Raw genomic sequence first — 16,093 nt, forward strand, 5'->3', positions numbered from 1 at the left:
CCATTCCAGCATTTTCTTCAATGTAATTTCTTTGGCACACGATAAACCATAAGTTTCCAACTCTTGCGTCCTCCCATGAGGGAATATGCACATTCCTACAAAAAATCATTCGATGAAGATCGTTTAGTCATTCAAATGTATGAAATGAATCAACGGTATGATTACCAAGTGGCATATTCAATATGAACCGTCCATTCATTTTTCTTTTGTTACCAACTGATGTAATTCAATTTCATTTTCTTAAAACGTTTGTACCATTCCAACATTTTCTTCAATGTAATTTCTTCGACATGCAATAAACAAAAGTTTTCTTCAATTTATTAACTTTTGATGCTTGGAATAGGGTTCAAAGTCTAAAGCTCTAGTGACTTGCAAGAATGGAATGAGCTTTAGAGCATGTTTGAGATTGTATATTTAGAAAAAATTTATGTTCATAAGCGTTTTTAATAAAAGTGTTTTCAACATAAAAAATTAATAAAACCCTTCGTAAAACTATCTTTTATTCAAATACCCTTATTATTAAGGGCACATTTTTTATTATTAGAGATAATTTTCTTAATATTTAGAAAAAATTTATGTTCATAAGCGTTTTTAACGAAAGTGTTTTTAACATAAAAAATTAATAAAACCCTTCGTAAAACTATCTTTTTATTCAAATACCCTTATTATTAAGGGCACATTTTTTATTATTAGGGATAATTTCCTTAATATTAAGAATACATTTCTTTTAATTCAAAACCTCATGCAATGTGACTCTCTTTTAGTTTTCCGTCCTTGTGATCTAAAAAATGTTCTTAATAATAAGTAAAGTTGTCTAAGTGTTTATCAATAATAAAATGTTTTGCGAGAAACTTTTTATTAGTTCTCCATCCATTTTTAATATGAACATGTTGAAACTTCTATATATTAAACATCCAATTTCTTTTTTAAGAAGCATTTGAGATGTGATTCTTCATAATGTGCTTCTGTGAGCCAATTTTTTTTAAATACTTGTTTTATTAAACACAAGTAAAAAAACGTTTTTAGTTGTTAGAAAGCGTTATTACAGGCGCTATTAAAAACCAGTTCTTATTTTTCACAACTAAACATCACTACAGGTGATAATTGATTTTCTTTTATAGAAATGTGAGTTGCACATGTTTTATTTCAAAATTTGGTGGACTAGTAGAAGGACCGATCAATCATTTATTGTTTTTATTAATTAAGTCACAAGAAAAGACTATTTTTGCATTGAAAAAAAGATGAATTGCTAATTTAGTCTTTGAATTATCAGCTGAGTGAAAATTAGGTCTCTAAATTATTTTTTTCTGAAAAATCAGTCTTTGAATTATAAAAATATACCAATTTCATCCCTAATACTAGATTTGAAGCTACTATATTCAATTTTCCGTCAATTTAAGTTACTTTACTTGCATGTGATATAGATTAAAGGATAGATTGGCAATTTTTCGTAAATAAAACAAGAAGAACTCCAAATGCTTTTAGATTCAAAACATTTTCCCTAAAAATACTTTCAAACATTATAAAAGTACTTTCAATTAATCCCTTGCTTTTTTCCTTCGTATTTTCTGAATTTCGGTGCCAATAATAGTGTTACCTTTTGCATTGGTGTCACCCCGCCCTTTATCACAAAGAGAGACATTAATCAAAATTCCAGCTGTTTCCTTTTCTTTTCTTTCCTTTTTCCTTTTTAAATATTTATTTTTCAATTTTATCTCAAAATTTATTTAGAAATACATTCTGGAAAGTTCCACAGTCCGCACTTTCCACAGAGGTTGGCAGAAATATTCCTCCCTTTTATTATTATTACAAGCTTTTAATTGTCCGATCTTTAAGCAGAATCAACCGACCTTCCTTCATTTCCACAGAGGTATGCGTGCTTCTTAAGCTCTTTGCCTCTCTGCTGCTACCACCTACCAAGAAACCTTCTCTTTTTTTTTCTTTTCATTTCTCTTGAATTTATCTGCTATTTTTTCCTCTGTGAATTGATTGCTAAGTTTTTGTAAGTTGGAAGTGATTTCTTCTTCGTTCCCTGCTTTCGATTTGCTGTTGTGAATTTAGTTTATTTGACTTGTTGTTATGGTTGCTGATAGTGTTGATTAGTGAGTCACTGGTTGAGAGTATGACTAAATTTTGATATGTATTTATTAGTGATTTAATCTGATTTGCATCTGAATTTTGATGGGATCAACCTATCACTAGCGTCAAGCATGACAAATATCATATTTGGGTACAAAGTACTTAGGTTGCCTTCGGTTTTGGATGTAATTCCTACAAAGAACTAGAGATTATGCTTAATTGGTTTTTTCCTGTTTTGTTGATCTGAATGTGAAATAGAGGATTACGTTTTATAAGCGGTGGGTTTTCACTTTTCTCGTGTGTTTTCAATCATCGGTTGTCCAATGCTTAGTACTTAATCCAGGATTGTAATGGGTCGCTGATATGACCTTTATTTTGTTCAAGTTTGTGGAATATCGCTATCCCCGTTAATCCAAGCTTGTTAATTATGTCATAAGGTACACAATCCAACTTACAAGACCAAAACAGAGTGTTCTGATGTAAAAACCAAGAACTGATTATTTCGTTCATTCAATGAATATGTTACGCGTATTATATAGATGAACTCTCCCATCATAGTTACTCCCTCAATTACTTAATCCTAAACTGAATGTGAATACGAGTTACAACCGCTTTCAATACTACTAACTATCTAACGATCTATCTGTTTCTGTCATCAGGAAGCCAATGTGGTTACCTTAGCTATAGACATTCATTTGTGACTATTGAGTTCTGTTATGATTCTAGGTTACTAATGGATTGCCGTGATTTCTTTGCAGCATCACCATAAAGAATGGCGGATACAGAAGACATTCAACCTCTTGTCTGTGACAATGGTACTGGAATGGTTAAGGTAAGGGATTTGTTTCATTTTGCCTGGTAGTGTATGAGGAGCTGTCTTGATGTACACGTATTCCCTTGGTATATAACTATCGTCATGACTTCATTCAACAGGCTGGATTTGCTGGAGATGATGCTCCGAGGGCTGTTTTCCCCAGTATTGTTGGTCGTCCTAGACACACAGGTGTTATGGTGGGGATGGGACAGAAGGATGCCTATGTTGGGGATGAGGCCCAGTCGAAAAGAGGTATCCTCACATTAAAATACCCCATTGAACATGGGATTGTTAGCAATTGGGATGACATGGAAAAGATCTGGCATCATACTTTCTACAATGAGCTTCGTGTCGCTCCTGAAGAACACCCTGTGCTTCTTACTGAAGCGCCTCTGAATCCTAAGGCCAACAGGGAAAAGATGACTCAGATCATGTTTGAGACCTTCAATGTCCCTGCTATGTATGTTGCCATTCAAGCAGTTCTCTCACTCTATGCTAGTGGGCGTACTACAGGTTTGTACCAATACGAAAAATTGAGGGTGATCTATCTATTTAGTTTGTTATATTTCTTTACCATGTGCAAACAAACAAAGAAAGTTGGAATTAAGTTTCAAAATCTTGAAAGTTCGTTACCTCTTTAACAACAAATGTTTTACAGGTATTGTGCTGGACTCTGGTGATGGAGTCAGTCACACTGTTCCCATCTACGAGGGCTATGCACTTCCACATGCCATCCTCCGGCTTGACCTTGCTGGACGAGACTTAACAGATTCCTTAATGAAGATCCTGACTGAGAGAGGGTATACTTTTACTACAACTGCTGAACGGGAAATTGTGCGTGACATTAAGGAGAAGCTTGCCTATGTGGCACTTGATTATGAACAGGAACTTGAAACTGCTAAAAGTAGCTCATCAATTGAGAAGAGTTATGAGCTACCTGATGGCCAAGTAATTACCATTGGGGCAGAGCGTTTCCGCTGCCCTGAGGTCCTATTTCAACCATCATTCATTGGAATGGAATCGCCTGGGATTCACGAGACCACCTATAACTCTATTATGAAGTGTGATGTTGACATCAGAAAGGACTTGTATGGCAACATCGTCCTCAGTGGAGGGTCCACTATGTTCCCAGGAATTGCTGATCGAATGAGCAAGGAGATCACAGCCCTCGCACCAAGTAGCATGAAAATTAAGGTGGTTGCACCTCCAGAGAGAAAGTATAGTGTTTGGATTGGAGGATCCATATTAGCTTCACTGAGCACCTTCCAGCAGGTACGGTTTATACTGCTTGTCCTACGGTGGTAGCTTGTATTTGATTTCACTTCGTATTTACTGATCATAGAAGAGATATGCATATTGAATTCATATTTACCATTAAAATTTTAAGGAGTTTAACTAAAAAAAACTAAAAACATGCAAAATCCCTTGTGATATTCTTGAGGAACGAATTTTTAAGTGAAGGAATTAAAAATTGGCTGTGATTTTATCAAGTACGATATCAACATATGAGTTGCACCCTTTTAAAACCAACACAAAAGTTTAGTACCTTCTGATTGTAGATGTATAACATAGGTTTACTGTCGTCGTTTGTTTACTATGCTTTGGAACTTGGAATCATATGACTGACTCGACATTTCCCACAATTTCTTTTCGTATAACTTATTTGTTTAGGAAGTATGGTTCTGTGATTGTAATCTCGGGGTCTCGTTTTTCTTAAATGCAGATGTGGATTTCTAAGTCGGAGTACGACGAATCAGGTCCCTCCATCGTCCACAGGAAGTGCTTCTAGACATGTGAATCATGTGATAATATCGTCGTCTTCTTCCCCCGTGGAATTGTGTGTTTTCGGATTGTCAGATAGTGTTAATGGTGTGAGCTTGGTCAGTTTGTCATCTCTTTTGTCACCGCTCTTAGTTTGCGTTACCTATGATATAGCAAAAGCAATAGTTCTTAAATCGGATCAGTATATGCTGTTGTGCTGTTTTTGTGCACATTGTTTGTGTGGCTTTCTGAGCTTGTTGAAATAGAATATTACATATTAATTAAATTGTTAATGACGTTGTTTTTGGCTTGTTAATTTACAATACTATCTTCCTCTTGTTTGCCGGGAAGGGCAACAAAAAACTGCGTAAATTCCGTTTTGTTCTCCCTTAACACCTGCATGGTTGCGGCATAACCGCCGTGGCTTGCCTCCCCTAGCACTTGTATTGTGCACCATAAGGCGGTCCAAAAGTTCGGATTTAGCAAACATACGTTGGGGGGGGGGGGGGGAAATTATTTTCAAATTACCATGTCAACTGAATTGTCAATTGTAATATACCAATTCTGTACCAATTGGTAATGATATAGTATTGTATAAAATCAAGATTTTTTTGTACAGTATTAGTTTTCGCTACCATTACCAATGATATTACCGTACCGTACCAAAAAATATAAATTACATATTATATAATATATATATATATATACATATATATATATATATAACTATATAATATTTTAATAATATTTAGGAAAAGCCTCGTCATTGCCTCTCATTCTTCCGACACTTTCTTGGTTTCTCTTCGACACTTTCTCACATTCTCTACAAGGATTGGTGTTGGTGTTGGTGTGCTTGCCTGCGCTTGCTGCATGGGGTTTCTTATTGCAGGAATTCTATTTGGGTTGTCTAATTTAGGTCACAATATGAGAGATAAAAGTCATAAAAATAGAAAAAATAGACGTTTAGGCCTTGACTTCGGTTGAAAAAAAAAAAATTTAATTTTGGCCCATTATCATACCAAGCCAACTAATTATTTGGTATGTCAAAATTTAGAATACCGAAAATTTGGTATGATAATGGTAATAGATTTTGTCATACTAAAAGTTTGTTATAGTATTTGGTACGAGGGGTTTTGGTACGGTAACCATACCAAAACCACCCCCACATACGTTGCAAGTCTCTGTTCACTTTCCGATTCTGTCGACGGAGGAGGGGGAACATGATTTTCTCGACGGAGGAGGGGGAAAGTGACTTTCCGCTTTCCGGTTCGAAACAGCTGGTAGGAGAAACGTTATCAATCGATCAGATAAGCTATAGAGTCACATACTCTGGACTTTCCATCTGTTGTCATATTTTGCATTGGCATTAAGTAGTCGGCTAGTATACGAAAAGCCAGATGCATTTTCGGTGAAGTCGTACGAATTTGGACGGTTATTTTTACAGCTGCAGACCAAAAGGTAGAAAAAAACGCATGGGTTTCCATATATGCTGGTTTAAAATTTTGAATTGATTTGTCAAAAGTAACTTTCGCATTTTCATTTCTTTTTACTCGCATTGATTAAATAAATTAAACGAAAATAAACAGACAAGAAAGAATGGGAGGAGCGTATGTGTTGAAAACGGGAGCAATTTTCGATCAAGCTAAAGTTCGTAACCTGAAATTTTCCCATTTGGCAAATGAACACATCCGATACGCTACAGACCTTTAAAAAGTAATATTCAAAGGACCAAAACTTATTTGGTGTCATTTGTACGCGTTTAAGATGGTAGTTATGGGATCACGATTGGTAACTTTTGCCCAACACCACATTAAATTAACTAATTAAGTTTATGGCACCATTTAAAGAACCGGAAAAAACTTCAAACTAGTTGCATTTTACATACATGTGTACAACGGCGAACTCGGTAACAGCAGGGCCGCTACGGACTGCTCTCCGTCACGGGATTATGGTCCGCCGAGGGTTGTGGTGGTGCTGGGGACTGGGATGGAGACTGAGGAAGGCACGTGCGGCGGCATGTGGGACAAGAGGAGTGAGAAGACAACCATTTTTGAATACACTGAGCATGAAACCCATGTTTACACCTCCGCAAAACTCTAATCCTTTCCCCCTCCACGAACTCCGACAAGCAAATGGCGCACTCCGCCTCCACCCCTGCCAACTTCGCTTTCATCTCCGCCGTGTAAATCACCGTAGGTGCCGCCTCTAAGCACGAAGCCGTTGCCACATTGCTCTTCTGCTGAACATCAACCAACTCCTGCCGACTCTGAGGAACACTGTTGTTCTCACGATCAGAAGGGTTACCTCTACCGCCGCGGAGGAAGCAGCGGATGGCGGCGTTGAGACCCAACGCGGAAATGAGAGCAGAGAGGAGGACGATGATGATCATGGCGGCGTTGGCCTCGAATTCTTTTGAGCCTGAGTAAGGCCACCAGCGGCAGGTGTGGGAAACGCATGTCGTTGGCCCTGTTGGAGGGGAAGGCAGCGGTGGAGAGAAGTGGATAAGGCCAAACTCGACTACCTCCCCCGCCGACAGCCTCACTGTTGGCGGTGGTCTCATTTATATATGCCCTTTTAATTAGTAATTCCTCCGCTGCTGCTGATGGTCTCTCAGCGGAGAGAGAGAGAGAGAGAGAGAGGGATTGCGTGAGGGTGGGGATTAGGAAGATTTATAGGTTCTAAAGAGTGTTAAGGCAGGGAAGGGAATCAGGAAATGCATACGTGTAGTGTGGGTTTTTACAATAATGGTATGGGTGGAATTTTGTGAGATAAATATTTGTCATTATTTAGAAAACCTCACATGTGTGGGGCATACGATTCTCACTACCTTCTTCTCGGAGCTTCAGAGACTCCACACACTATTAACCTACACAAATTGAAATAGGCTGTAACAGATGTAAGGAGGCGGTCTCACTAATTTGTCCATCAAGCTTCATTCCAAAGTTGTAAATTCTTATGTTTTAGTTCTGAGCTTTTTCACATGCACAAAACTAGGTCATTATTTAAGAGGTTTAAGTGATTATGCGTATTCAAAATTTATTTTTTAAGCCTTCTTATATCCAATGAAGAACAAAAGTCTAAACTTTTTTTTTTTTTTAATTTTTTGGTAATTTCTAAATTACCATTTCTCAACTGAGACAGTTGTTAGTATCTTTGGATTATCGGATATACTTGTGTTTATCTTTACTTGGTTGTTGACATTTTACTTGTGAGAATATTACACAAATTAAGCTACCAATATGCTTGGTGTTGCATAATTCTTTGATTTAATTACAAATTGCGAGTACGTTAGAAGGAAAGGAATGATTCTTGTTCCAAGTACATGATATTGGTCAACTCTTTGGTTCCTTAGTTCCTGCACGCATTTGGTTTACGAGTTGCAGATGGTTGAAGTTGAATGATATATATATTCCACTATAAAACCAACAGAAAATTAAGAAAAATGATAAACTCGTGGAAGGAGAATTTATTATTTAGCTGGTAAATATGTTTTTTTTTTTTTTTTTTTTTTCTTTTTTTTTTTTGCCAAACGATAGATTTGTTAGATTAGAGCGCTAGTGGGATTCGAACTCATGCTATGATACAAGTGCAACACTTCTCTCTACCATTGTGGTAGAGGGCCACTTGTAGCTAGTAAATGTGGTTGAAGTCTTGATGAATAATAGTTGATGGTTGAAAGGAATGAAATATATTCTTGAATGAAAGAAGGAAAGGGTTTTGGAATTAGACTTCTATTATTGATTCAAGTGGTATTCTAAATTTTTAATCTAATTTAAACTATTGAAAGGAGAATTATCACTTGAATGCCGAGAGGAAGAACACTATTTTAACCAACGTAGCTACACTTACATATATGTTTAGAATTCGACCCATTATTGTGGAAGAAGAGAATTGACTTTTGATTGCATAAAATATTTGATTTTATATGAAAACACGATTTCGCTTGTGTAAAGAAAAGGGGTCGAATTCTACACTTATTTTATATTTTACATTTGAATTAAATAAATTAAAGAATATTCAAAATTGAGAAATAAAGAGAGGAGTTGAGGGAGAAATGATATACAAAAATCACTTCCACCTTTTAATGTTTAGCTATATCATAAAATGGAGGTGATACTTTTGGAAACTATTCATATTACTGTGTTATATTGGGTGAACATAGACATAGTTTTAACTTTATAATAAAGGAATTGTTACTAACATTCTAAAAATTGAATTGTGCACTCCAAACTTTGTATATTTATAGATAAAAATATTTTTATAAAGAGTGCACAATTAAAATTTTAAAGCATCAATAAGAGTTTCCTATTATAAAGCATGAGAATTAAAGGTTATGCCCTTATATTTACAAAGAGACAACATTTCCAAAAAAGTAAAGGGTGATGCTATTCACACACCTTTTTTACTTCTTATTAATTTTTTGTTTTTGATATATTTCAATTCATTCAATTGAACAATTGAAAATATGAGAAGTATAAAAATAGTGTGTAAATAGCACCACCCAAAATGAAATAGATTTTAAACTTTAATTAGTTTTAGTAACACCACTGCAAATAATCGGTTTATAGTTGATTCTTAAAATGTTTTGAATTTTTTTATTAGTTTATTATTAATTAAGGAGAGGAAAAGAGAGGGTTCGAAATTATTACAATTTAAAGTAAGGAGAGTTTTTGACACACCCCGACCGAGATCGGAGCGTGCTGGCCGTCACACAAAGGTGACGTAACCATGTGCACGTGCGGAAGCTAGTAAAGTAGAAATATAAAAGTACAAATGATTCAAAACTAGCATACAAGGTACTAATATAAGTGCTAGTAAGTGCGATACAAATTCAGAGCAGGTCTATAGCAGTCCAAATAAAACGACAACAGTAGTACGCCCGAAGGCGACCCTACAATGTGGAGTGTCTGTCAGAACGCCGAAAAACTCTCAAGGGAGACCACCGCAACGGCTAAGCAACTAGAACCTGGAGGGGCGCAAAACAAAAGCGTGAGTGGGCAAAAACAAAGCTCTTTGAAAACCATTTAGCAAAAATACAATCTAACCCCTCGCCGTAAAACCTGTATACTTCCCAGAAAATAAACATATAAACGTATGTATAGATATACCAAACATGCTCAAGGGTATGCTAATCATGCTCGAGAATATGCCATGTCAAAACCTCATAATGATATGTAAGTGCCCAGGTATAAATCATATCAACAGCATAACATCTGGCAGCCGGAGTCACCTAACGTGACCTGTACGGCTGCATCTAGAGCTCAAATCTCAATCTCAATATCTAAACCTGCCCACGAGTCGGAACCACCTAAAGTGGTCTGTACGACAGGCCTGGGTGTAAACAAGTGCTACGATCACGTGAAGACTGGGCGAATAATCGCAGGTCACCTACGAGTCGGAACCACCTAAAGTGGTCTGTACGACAGGCCTATGCACCTAACTTGGATCCAAACTGAGCGTGTGGTGCGGGAGGTGAACATCACGTGAAGGACTGTGCCCTACTCTGGGCGGGAGCACTAACACCGGGGGTGCAGGTTATGAGCTCTCTAAGCATCTCTAACCACTATTTAATGCAATCGTTAAATAACGCTTACCTGGCACTTACCTATGCCTCCACAGCACCCACATATAAATATATATGACATATGCATAATTGAATATATAATTAAACGTATATGCCACTACTCATGCATAACCACCAATTATATATAAAAGAAATGGCATATAACGAAGCATTTATACTAATTTCTGGGAATTAATATGTATATAGGTATATACGGAAAACAAAAGCCCACTCACTGGTATGTAGAAGGGTCGTAGCCCCCCTGCCTCGCGTGTGCACGCTCGTCCTCGGGGTACGTGTCACCTAAATGCGAAACAACTATAAAAACGTTAACTTTAAAGCACATAACTAACTTCTCGCAATAACTTCTCATACATTGCTCAAAATGGACAAATGAATATACCAACGTGCTCTACACAACCTCAGGATCACAACCATATTTTTAAAATAATTTTCCTCCGCCGCACGCGCCCCCACGCGCCGGCCAAGGCACGGACCTACGCGCCCCCCACGCGCGGCCACGTGCCCTGCACACTGACGGTGTCAACAGACGCCGTCAGGAATATTCCGTCAAACTGATGGAATATTCCGTTAAATCTAACCGGATGCCGTTACTGCCGTTAGGAATATTCCGTTAAACTTAACGGAATATTCCGGTTTCTTCTCCGGTCTACCCTCGCCGTACTCCGGTCGCCGGAAAACTGGGAAAAGTTTAAACTCACTATTCTCCTTCGTTTCTCAACCATTTTCTATGATTCTTGGACCAAAAGAAAGCCCTAAACTAGTAGAATCACGTTGGACCACTTTTAAAGGCTAAAAGTTACGCGATCATACCTGTCTCAAAACTCAAAAACCGGCCAACTTCGAACCAGGCCTTCCCGACGTCCAAATTCGTCCAACGAGCTACTCCGACGCTCCTTAGGACTTCACCAACACACCTACAAGCTTCAAATGTTCAAAAACTAAGTAAATTAATGTTGCATGAACAGTGCTCAAAACGGACATCGCGATATCGACGTGAAAACGTCGAAGTTCTTACCTGAAAGTGGTATATTCGTGCTCCCCTCGACCTCACGATCACAACTGCACCCTTGGTTTCCTCGATCTGTTAGTGTTTAGGGTGGTTGTGGGTTTGTCCGTACGTAACAAGGTAACGGGGAGGGAGAGGGAGATGAGAGACAGAGACAGAGAAAGGGCAGGGAGAGAGAGACAGTGAGTGTGCCTGTGTGTGTGTGGCCCAACACATGCCACAACACACAAAACAACCAATAACGTCAAAGAAACGAACTAGGGGTAAAAATGTCTTTCCACAAGTGCGTTTTAAAAATCCCGGGACGGGATGTCACAGTTTTAGTCATTTAATACTACGGTCTAGTCGTATTTCTCTTCACTTGTAAATGAGAGGTCTTAAAGTTCGATTCTCATCAAAAGAGAATTTGAAACAAATTATTGCTAGCCCATTCGTTTTCTCTTTAGTGTAGATAATATTGTTTTAAAAAAAAATAATAGAAGAGTTTCGAACTTAAAACATATGCGCGCGTAAAAATATAACATTGTCCACTAAGATAAGTGGATATACTTGAGGGGAATAGTGGCGTTGGAGTGGCTAGTGGAGGGGTAGGGCTAGGGTGAGTGTTATTTAAGATCTGATTTCTCATCACAAAATAATGAGTTTCATGACCTCGCAAATTATCCAATTTTGTCACCCACTTCTTTCTCCTATTTGGATACTTTTTAAATTATAATAAAGCTAACCTTTTTCTATTTATATAAACTAAACAAAAGTTAAATAAATCAAATGATTCAAATTACATGGACCTTTGGAAGTTATCTACAAATGAATATTTGAACTAATTAATTCCCAACTAACCCCATTGAGCTTTCATGTATATCTCAAATCCATATCCTTCTAACTCAAGTCATCAATTTTAGGGTTTGCTTTTGTATATGATCAGGGGTGGCCCTGGGAATTTAGGGGCTCTGTGCTAAATTTAGATAGAGGCCTTTTATTTTTTTTTAATATTGTATTTTCTTTGTTTTTTTTTTTTTTCAATTTGTATCTATAAAATTTAAATACTATAAATTAGAGCACAACTTTGAATGGACAAGAGCCTTTCCTGTCTTGAAAGGTCTTCAGTTCAAAATATGTTGCATGATTTTTGTGTAAAACTTATCAACTTTTTAAGTTAATAAATTTGTAAAACTTAAAAATAGCAAAATAGTTCCACAAGGTCTTCAGTTTGAAATATGTTGCATGATTTTTGTGTAAAACTTATCAACTTTTTAAGTTAATAAATTTACTTTAAAATAGCAAAATAGTTCCACAAGGTCTTCAGTTTGAAATATGTTGCATGATTTTTGTGTAAAACTTATCAACTTTTTAAGTTAATAAATTTGCAAAACTTAAAAATAGCAAAATAGTTTCACAAGGACTCAAACCCAAGCCATGTACAAGAAAATTGAAGCCTATACCACTAGCGCTGGTATGGTAATTATTATTATCTTGCACAATTAAGTATATAATATGTATCTTTACATGTAAAGAAAATTTGGAAGCCCTTCCGAATCAGGGGTCCTGTGTGGTGGTACATTTTGCACACCCTCAGGGCCCGCTCTATACATGATGATATGACCATGGTGATGATGCATTTTCCTTCAACTAGCCATCTACTATAGTGGTAGAGAAAAATGTTGCTCTTACACCACAACGTATGTTCAAACACCTTTGGCGTCCTAATCTAATACATAATCCAACATTTGTATCGTTTGACAAAAAAAAGATGATGCAATTTTCCCATTGAGCTTCATGTACATATTTCTTCGTGTGTCTGCAAACCTTATCATATTAATCACGTGAAATCATACGACAAGAGATTAAGAAAAATAACTAAGAGTAATGATTATGATAAGGTGGAGATCATGGTGGGTGTATTATGCATAAGACAATCATATCACAGTAATATCCATTGCCTAAAAATTACTGCGCTTCAGTAAACTAATCTGTGTGCTTTTAGCCTTTTTCGGTTGCAGCTGCGTGCAGTGGTCAAGTACTACCGGACCCCATGTTGCTTTTTTGTTATGAAAAATGAAAAGCAAAAGCAGTGGATAAGCTGATAAAGGCGGAGCTTCAGCTTGTCAACAAACAGAAACAACTGAGTGTTTGTTTTGGTGCTATTAGGGCACAGAGAGATGCCTCCATAAAATTTCAAGAGACGTCGACATTTCTGTAACCCCATCTCATCTTTGATTCCTTGGATGCTTGTTATTCAAAAGATTAGATGTCGAGTCACTTTATTTCTGAAGGCAACATCTATTATTTTATAATGGGCAATGGGAGAGAGATTATATTTTTAAAGCATATTTTGTAAATCATATGACGTGGTTGTGAATTATTGAATTACTAGTTAAGTTTTGATTGACTTACATATTTCTTATTGGTGATGTGACAAATCGCATGATTTGTAAATATTGTCTAAAAAATTGGTCTAACTAGAATTATTTTGTTATATTGCATCCATAAAATGCTTCAATGTAGCACCAAAATAAGAGCTTTATAAACATTGATGTACACTAGTCACGACAGTCTAAGCCTGCGTAAATTTTATTAGCGTTTGCTACGTGCATAGATAATTTCTAACTGTTGATATAAATGATCATTTTTTCTAGTCATGATGGACAAGTAATGCATGAGTTGCCTTGCCAAGTACAGGAGTTGCCTTGCTAAGTACAGGAGAAATGTAACGTTTTCATGCATTAGCTCTCTAAAATCAGTCATTAATACTCTCTAAAATCAGTCACATGCACGCAAACGACTAACTGTAACATACCTCATCATTTGTTAGCAAGCCAACACTGGGATGCATTAGACATACGACGAAGATCCAACATACCCAAAAAGAGTAAAAACTATTTTATTGTAGCAGGAGGTTTTTGTCAAGATGATAATCTGAATTACTCTAGTTTATAGGAAGGTAATTCGAAATCAAGTGTACACTAGGGCGACAAAGAGTAAATGAGTTTATGTATGGGCTTGGAAGGACGGCGGCTTATTTGGACCCACACAGTCGGGTAGCTTTCCAAGTAGGCCACACACACTTTGAACTTTCTTCATCACCAACCTGCAAAACCAACTAATAAAACACACAAAACAAAAGAAAAAGCCAACTGAGAATTATTTTAGCGAGGTTGCCTGCTTCGAAGGTAACTTCAGAACAGAATTAATAAGGAGATTGGGACAACATTCAATGTGTTTGGTTGAGGCTGCTTTCAGTTTCAGCTTAGCCCATTTCTGTACATGCTAGGGCATCAATTTTTCGTTTTTTTATGTGATGGCAGGAAATAGACATGCAGATAGTGCTCATGTGTGACACAGCCTATCTGGCTGGCGAGTGTCCAGGTCACGTGATCCGTTTGCCGCACATATTAAAAAACCACCCACTTCATATAGTTCGTTTACCCCGCCCACTGACCTATGATCTTCACACGGTGTCTATTACTGTAGTGTGGCAGTTGCACCAAATACTCTATCCTAATTGGCGAAAATGATGGTTCATAGTTAGCACAAGACGATGCGTGTATAGCACGTAAAAGTACGTTCCTATATTATTATACAGTTTGCTTAAACAAGTACGGAGTTTGCCCATTATTTAAAATGTTAAAAGTTCTTTTTACAAAAAAAAAATTTATTTTCTTCGTGCTTAAATGACATGCTATATTGTTCCAAAAAAAAAAAAAAAAAAGACATGCTGTAATATTTGTATAATACATGAATTTTATATGTAATATTAATCAATATGCGAAAATACATGCATTCAACTTGAAGATAATTGCATATTATACACTCATGTACATATTTTTCAAGTCACCTCAAAAACTTGAAAAGTATCTACACAAGTGTATAACATGCGTACCATTTTGAAATAAAGTGTACAAAAAATGAAAATATTATGTAGTCACAACCAACAAACAAGCCAAAGGTAAATAATATTAGGACTAGGCTGTAAAAGAGCAGCATCTCTCTAACGTATTTTATCAAGCAGTTGGAGGGGCATATATGAAGGGCAACTCCAACCTTCAAAGGGCGGCACCCAAATCATTCATGAAAATTCACTAAAGTTCAGAGGCTCAGCTAACCCCCTTGGTCCTAAGTCGGTCTGCCCCTGATTATAATATACATATTTCGATGATTATCCCACCAGTGTGAGGCGGGCAAATGCTACCCAAGAATTCCTCGTAATTATTTGGGTGGCCAAAGTATGACTCAGCTGCCTTCCATTTGCATATATTTTTGTGTCTTTTTCTGTATTTATGTATGTGTTGGGATTTGGCTTTTGAACCAAGATGAACACGGTGCTCAGATTTTGATACGAAAGGGACTCATCAACCGTGCAAATGCAATCATAGATCTTTAGTTACAATGCCGTGGCCACCAGGTAGTTAGAGGGTTATGACCTAAGATCACGATGGGTATTAGTTTATCGTTAGATACTCTAGCATGTTATATTGTTAGACCGAGAAATTATAAGTCATTAATTGAGATAATTCTCATAACAATATATAATGAGTCCGATAAGATAATATTAGGATAGGAAAATGGTTTTCGTGTTGTGAAATAGGGAACTCTTAGGTGAAAAATGAAGAACTTAGGATAGAAATTCTTGTGTACAATGCTGTTATATGACAATAGACTCAAAGTAATGAGGAAAAATATGAGTTTCAGCGGGACCAAATACAAGAGATCCTCTTGCTTTTGTGAAGAGTACCAAACGACTGGCATGGTCAAAATGTCCGAACTCGAGAATTTCTCCTCTTTTTGAGTGGAAACGAAAGGAAACTGCTAACCTTCTTTATGAGAATAGGCCTATTTTAAGCCCACA

At 36.8% G+C, this 16,093-nt stretch overlaps 2 protein-coding genes across 3 annotated transcripts; one reads left to right on the forward strand and one right to left on the reverse strand.

Annotated features, from left to right (window-relative positions):
* The first annotated feature begins 1,758 nt into the window (after positions 1-1,758).
* On the forward strand, positions 1,759-4,955 carry LOC137712778 (actin-7-like). Of its 2 annotated transcripts, none has more exons than XM_068451939.1 (5): positions 1,759-1,870; positions 2,838-2,911; positions 3,013-3,406; positions 3,552-4,165; positions 4,617-4,955. In XM_068451939.1, exons 2-5 carry the CDS (start codon positions 2,852-2,854, stop codon positions 4,680-4,682), a joined length of 1,134 nt encoding a protein of 377 aa, XP_068308040.1. In that variant the 5' UTR covers positions 1,759-1,870; positions 2,838-2,851; the 3' UTR covers positions 4,683-4,955. The 2 variants fall into 2 exon arrangements, with proteins under 2 accessions (XP_068308040.1, XP_068308041.1); XM_068451940.1 differs by lacking the exon at positions 1,759-1,870 and adding an exon at positions 1,874-2,002.
* A 1,488-nt stretch (positions 4,956-6,443) lies between these two features.
* LOC137713185 (RING-H2 finger protein ATL79-like) lies at positions 6,444-7,302 on the reverse strand. Its single transcript, XM_068452452.1, has one exon. It carries the CDS (start codon positions 7,212-7,214, stop codon positions 6,576-6,578), a length of 639 nt encoding a protein of 212 aa, XP_068308553.1. The 5' UTR covers positions 7,215-7,302; the 3' UTR covers positions 6,444-6,575.
* Positions 7,303-16,093: the final 8,791 nt, after the last annotated feature.

The sequence above is a fragment of the Pyrus communis genome, chromosome 13 (genome assembly GCF_963583255.1).
Source record: "Pyrus communis chromosome 13, drPyrComm1.1, whole genome shotgun sequence".
In the NCBI taxonomy this organism is placed as follows: domain Eukaryota; kingdom Viridiplantae; phylum Streptophyta; class Magnoliopsida; order Rosales; family Rosaceae; genus Pyrus; species Pyrus communis.

Excerpts from the sequence above, each read along its gene's own strand:
- LOC137712778 (XM_068451939.1), top strand. The coding sequence starts at position 2,852 with ATGGCGGATACAGAAGACATTCAACCTCTTGTCTGTGACAATGGTACT. Across the intron at positions 3,407-3,551 it reads TGCTAGTGGGCGTACTACAG|GTATTGTGCTGGACTCTGGT; the intron begins GTTTGTACCAAT and ends AATGTTTTACAG. Across the intron at positions 4,166-4,616 it reads CACTGAGCACCTTCCAGCAG|ATGTGGATTTCTAAGTCGGA; the intron begins GTACGGTTTATA and ends TCTTAAATGCAG.
- LOC137713185 (XM_068452452.1), bottom strand. The coding sequence starts at position 7,214 with ATGAGACCACCGCCAACAGTGAGGCTGTCGGCGGGGGAGGTAGTCGAG.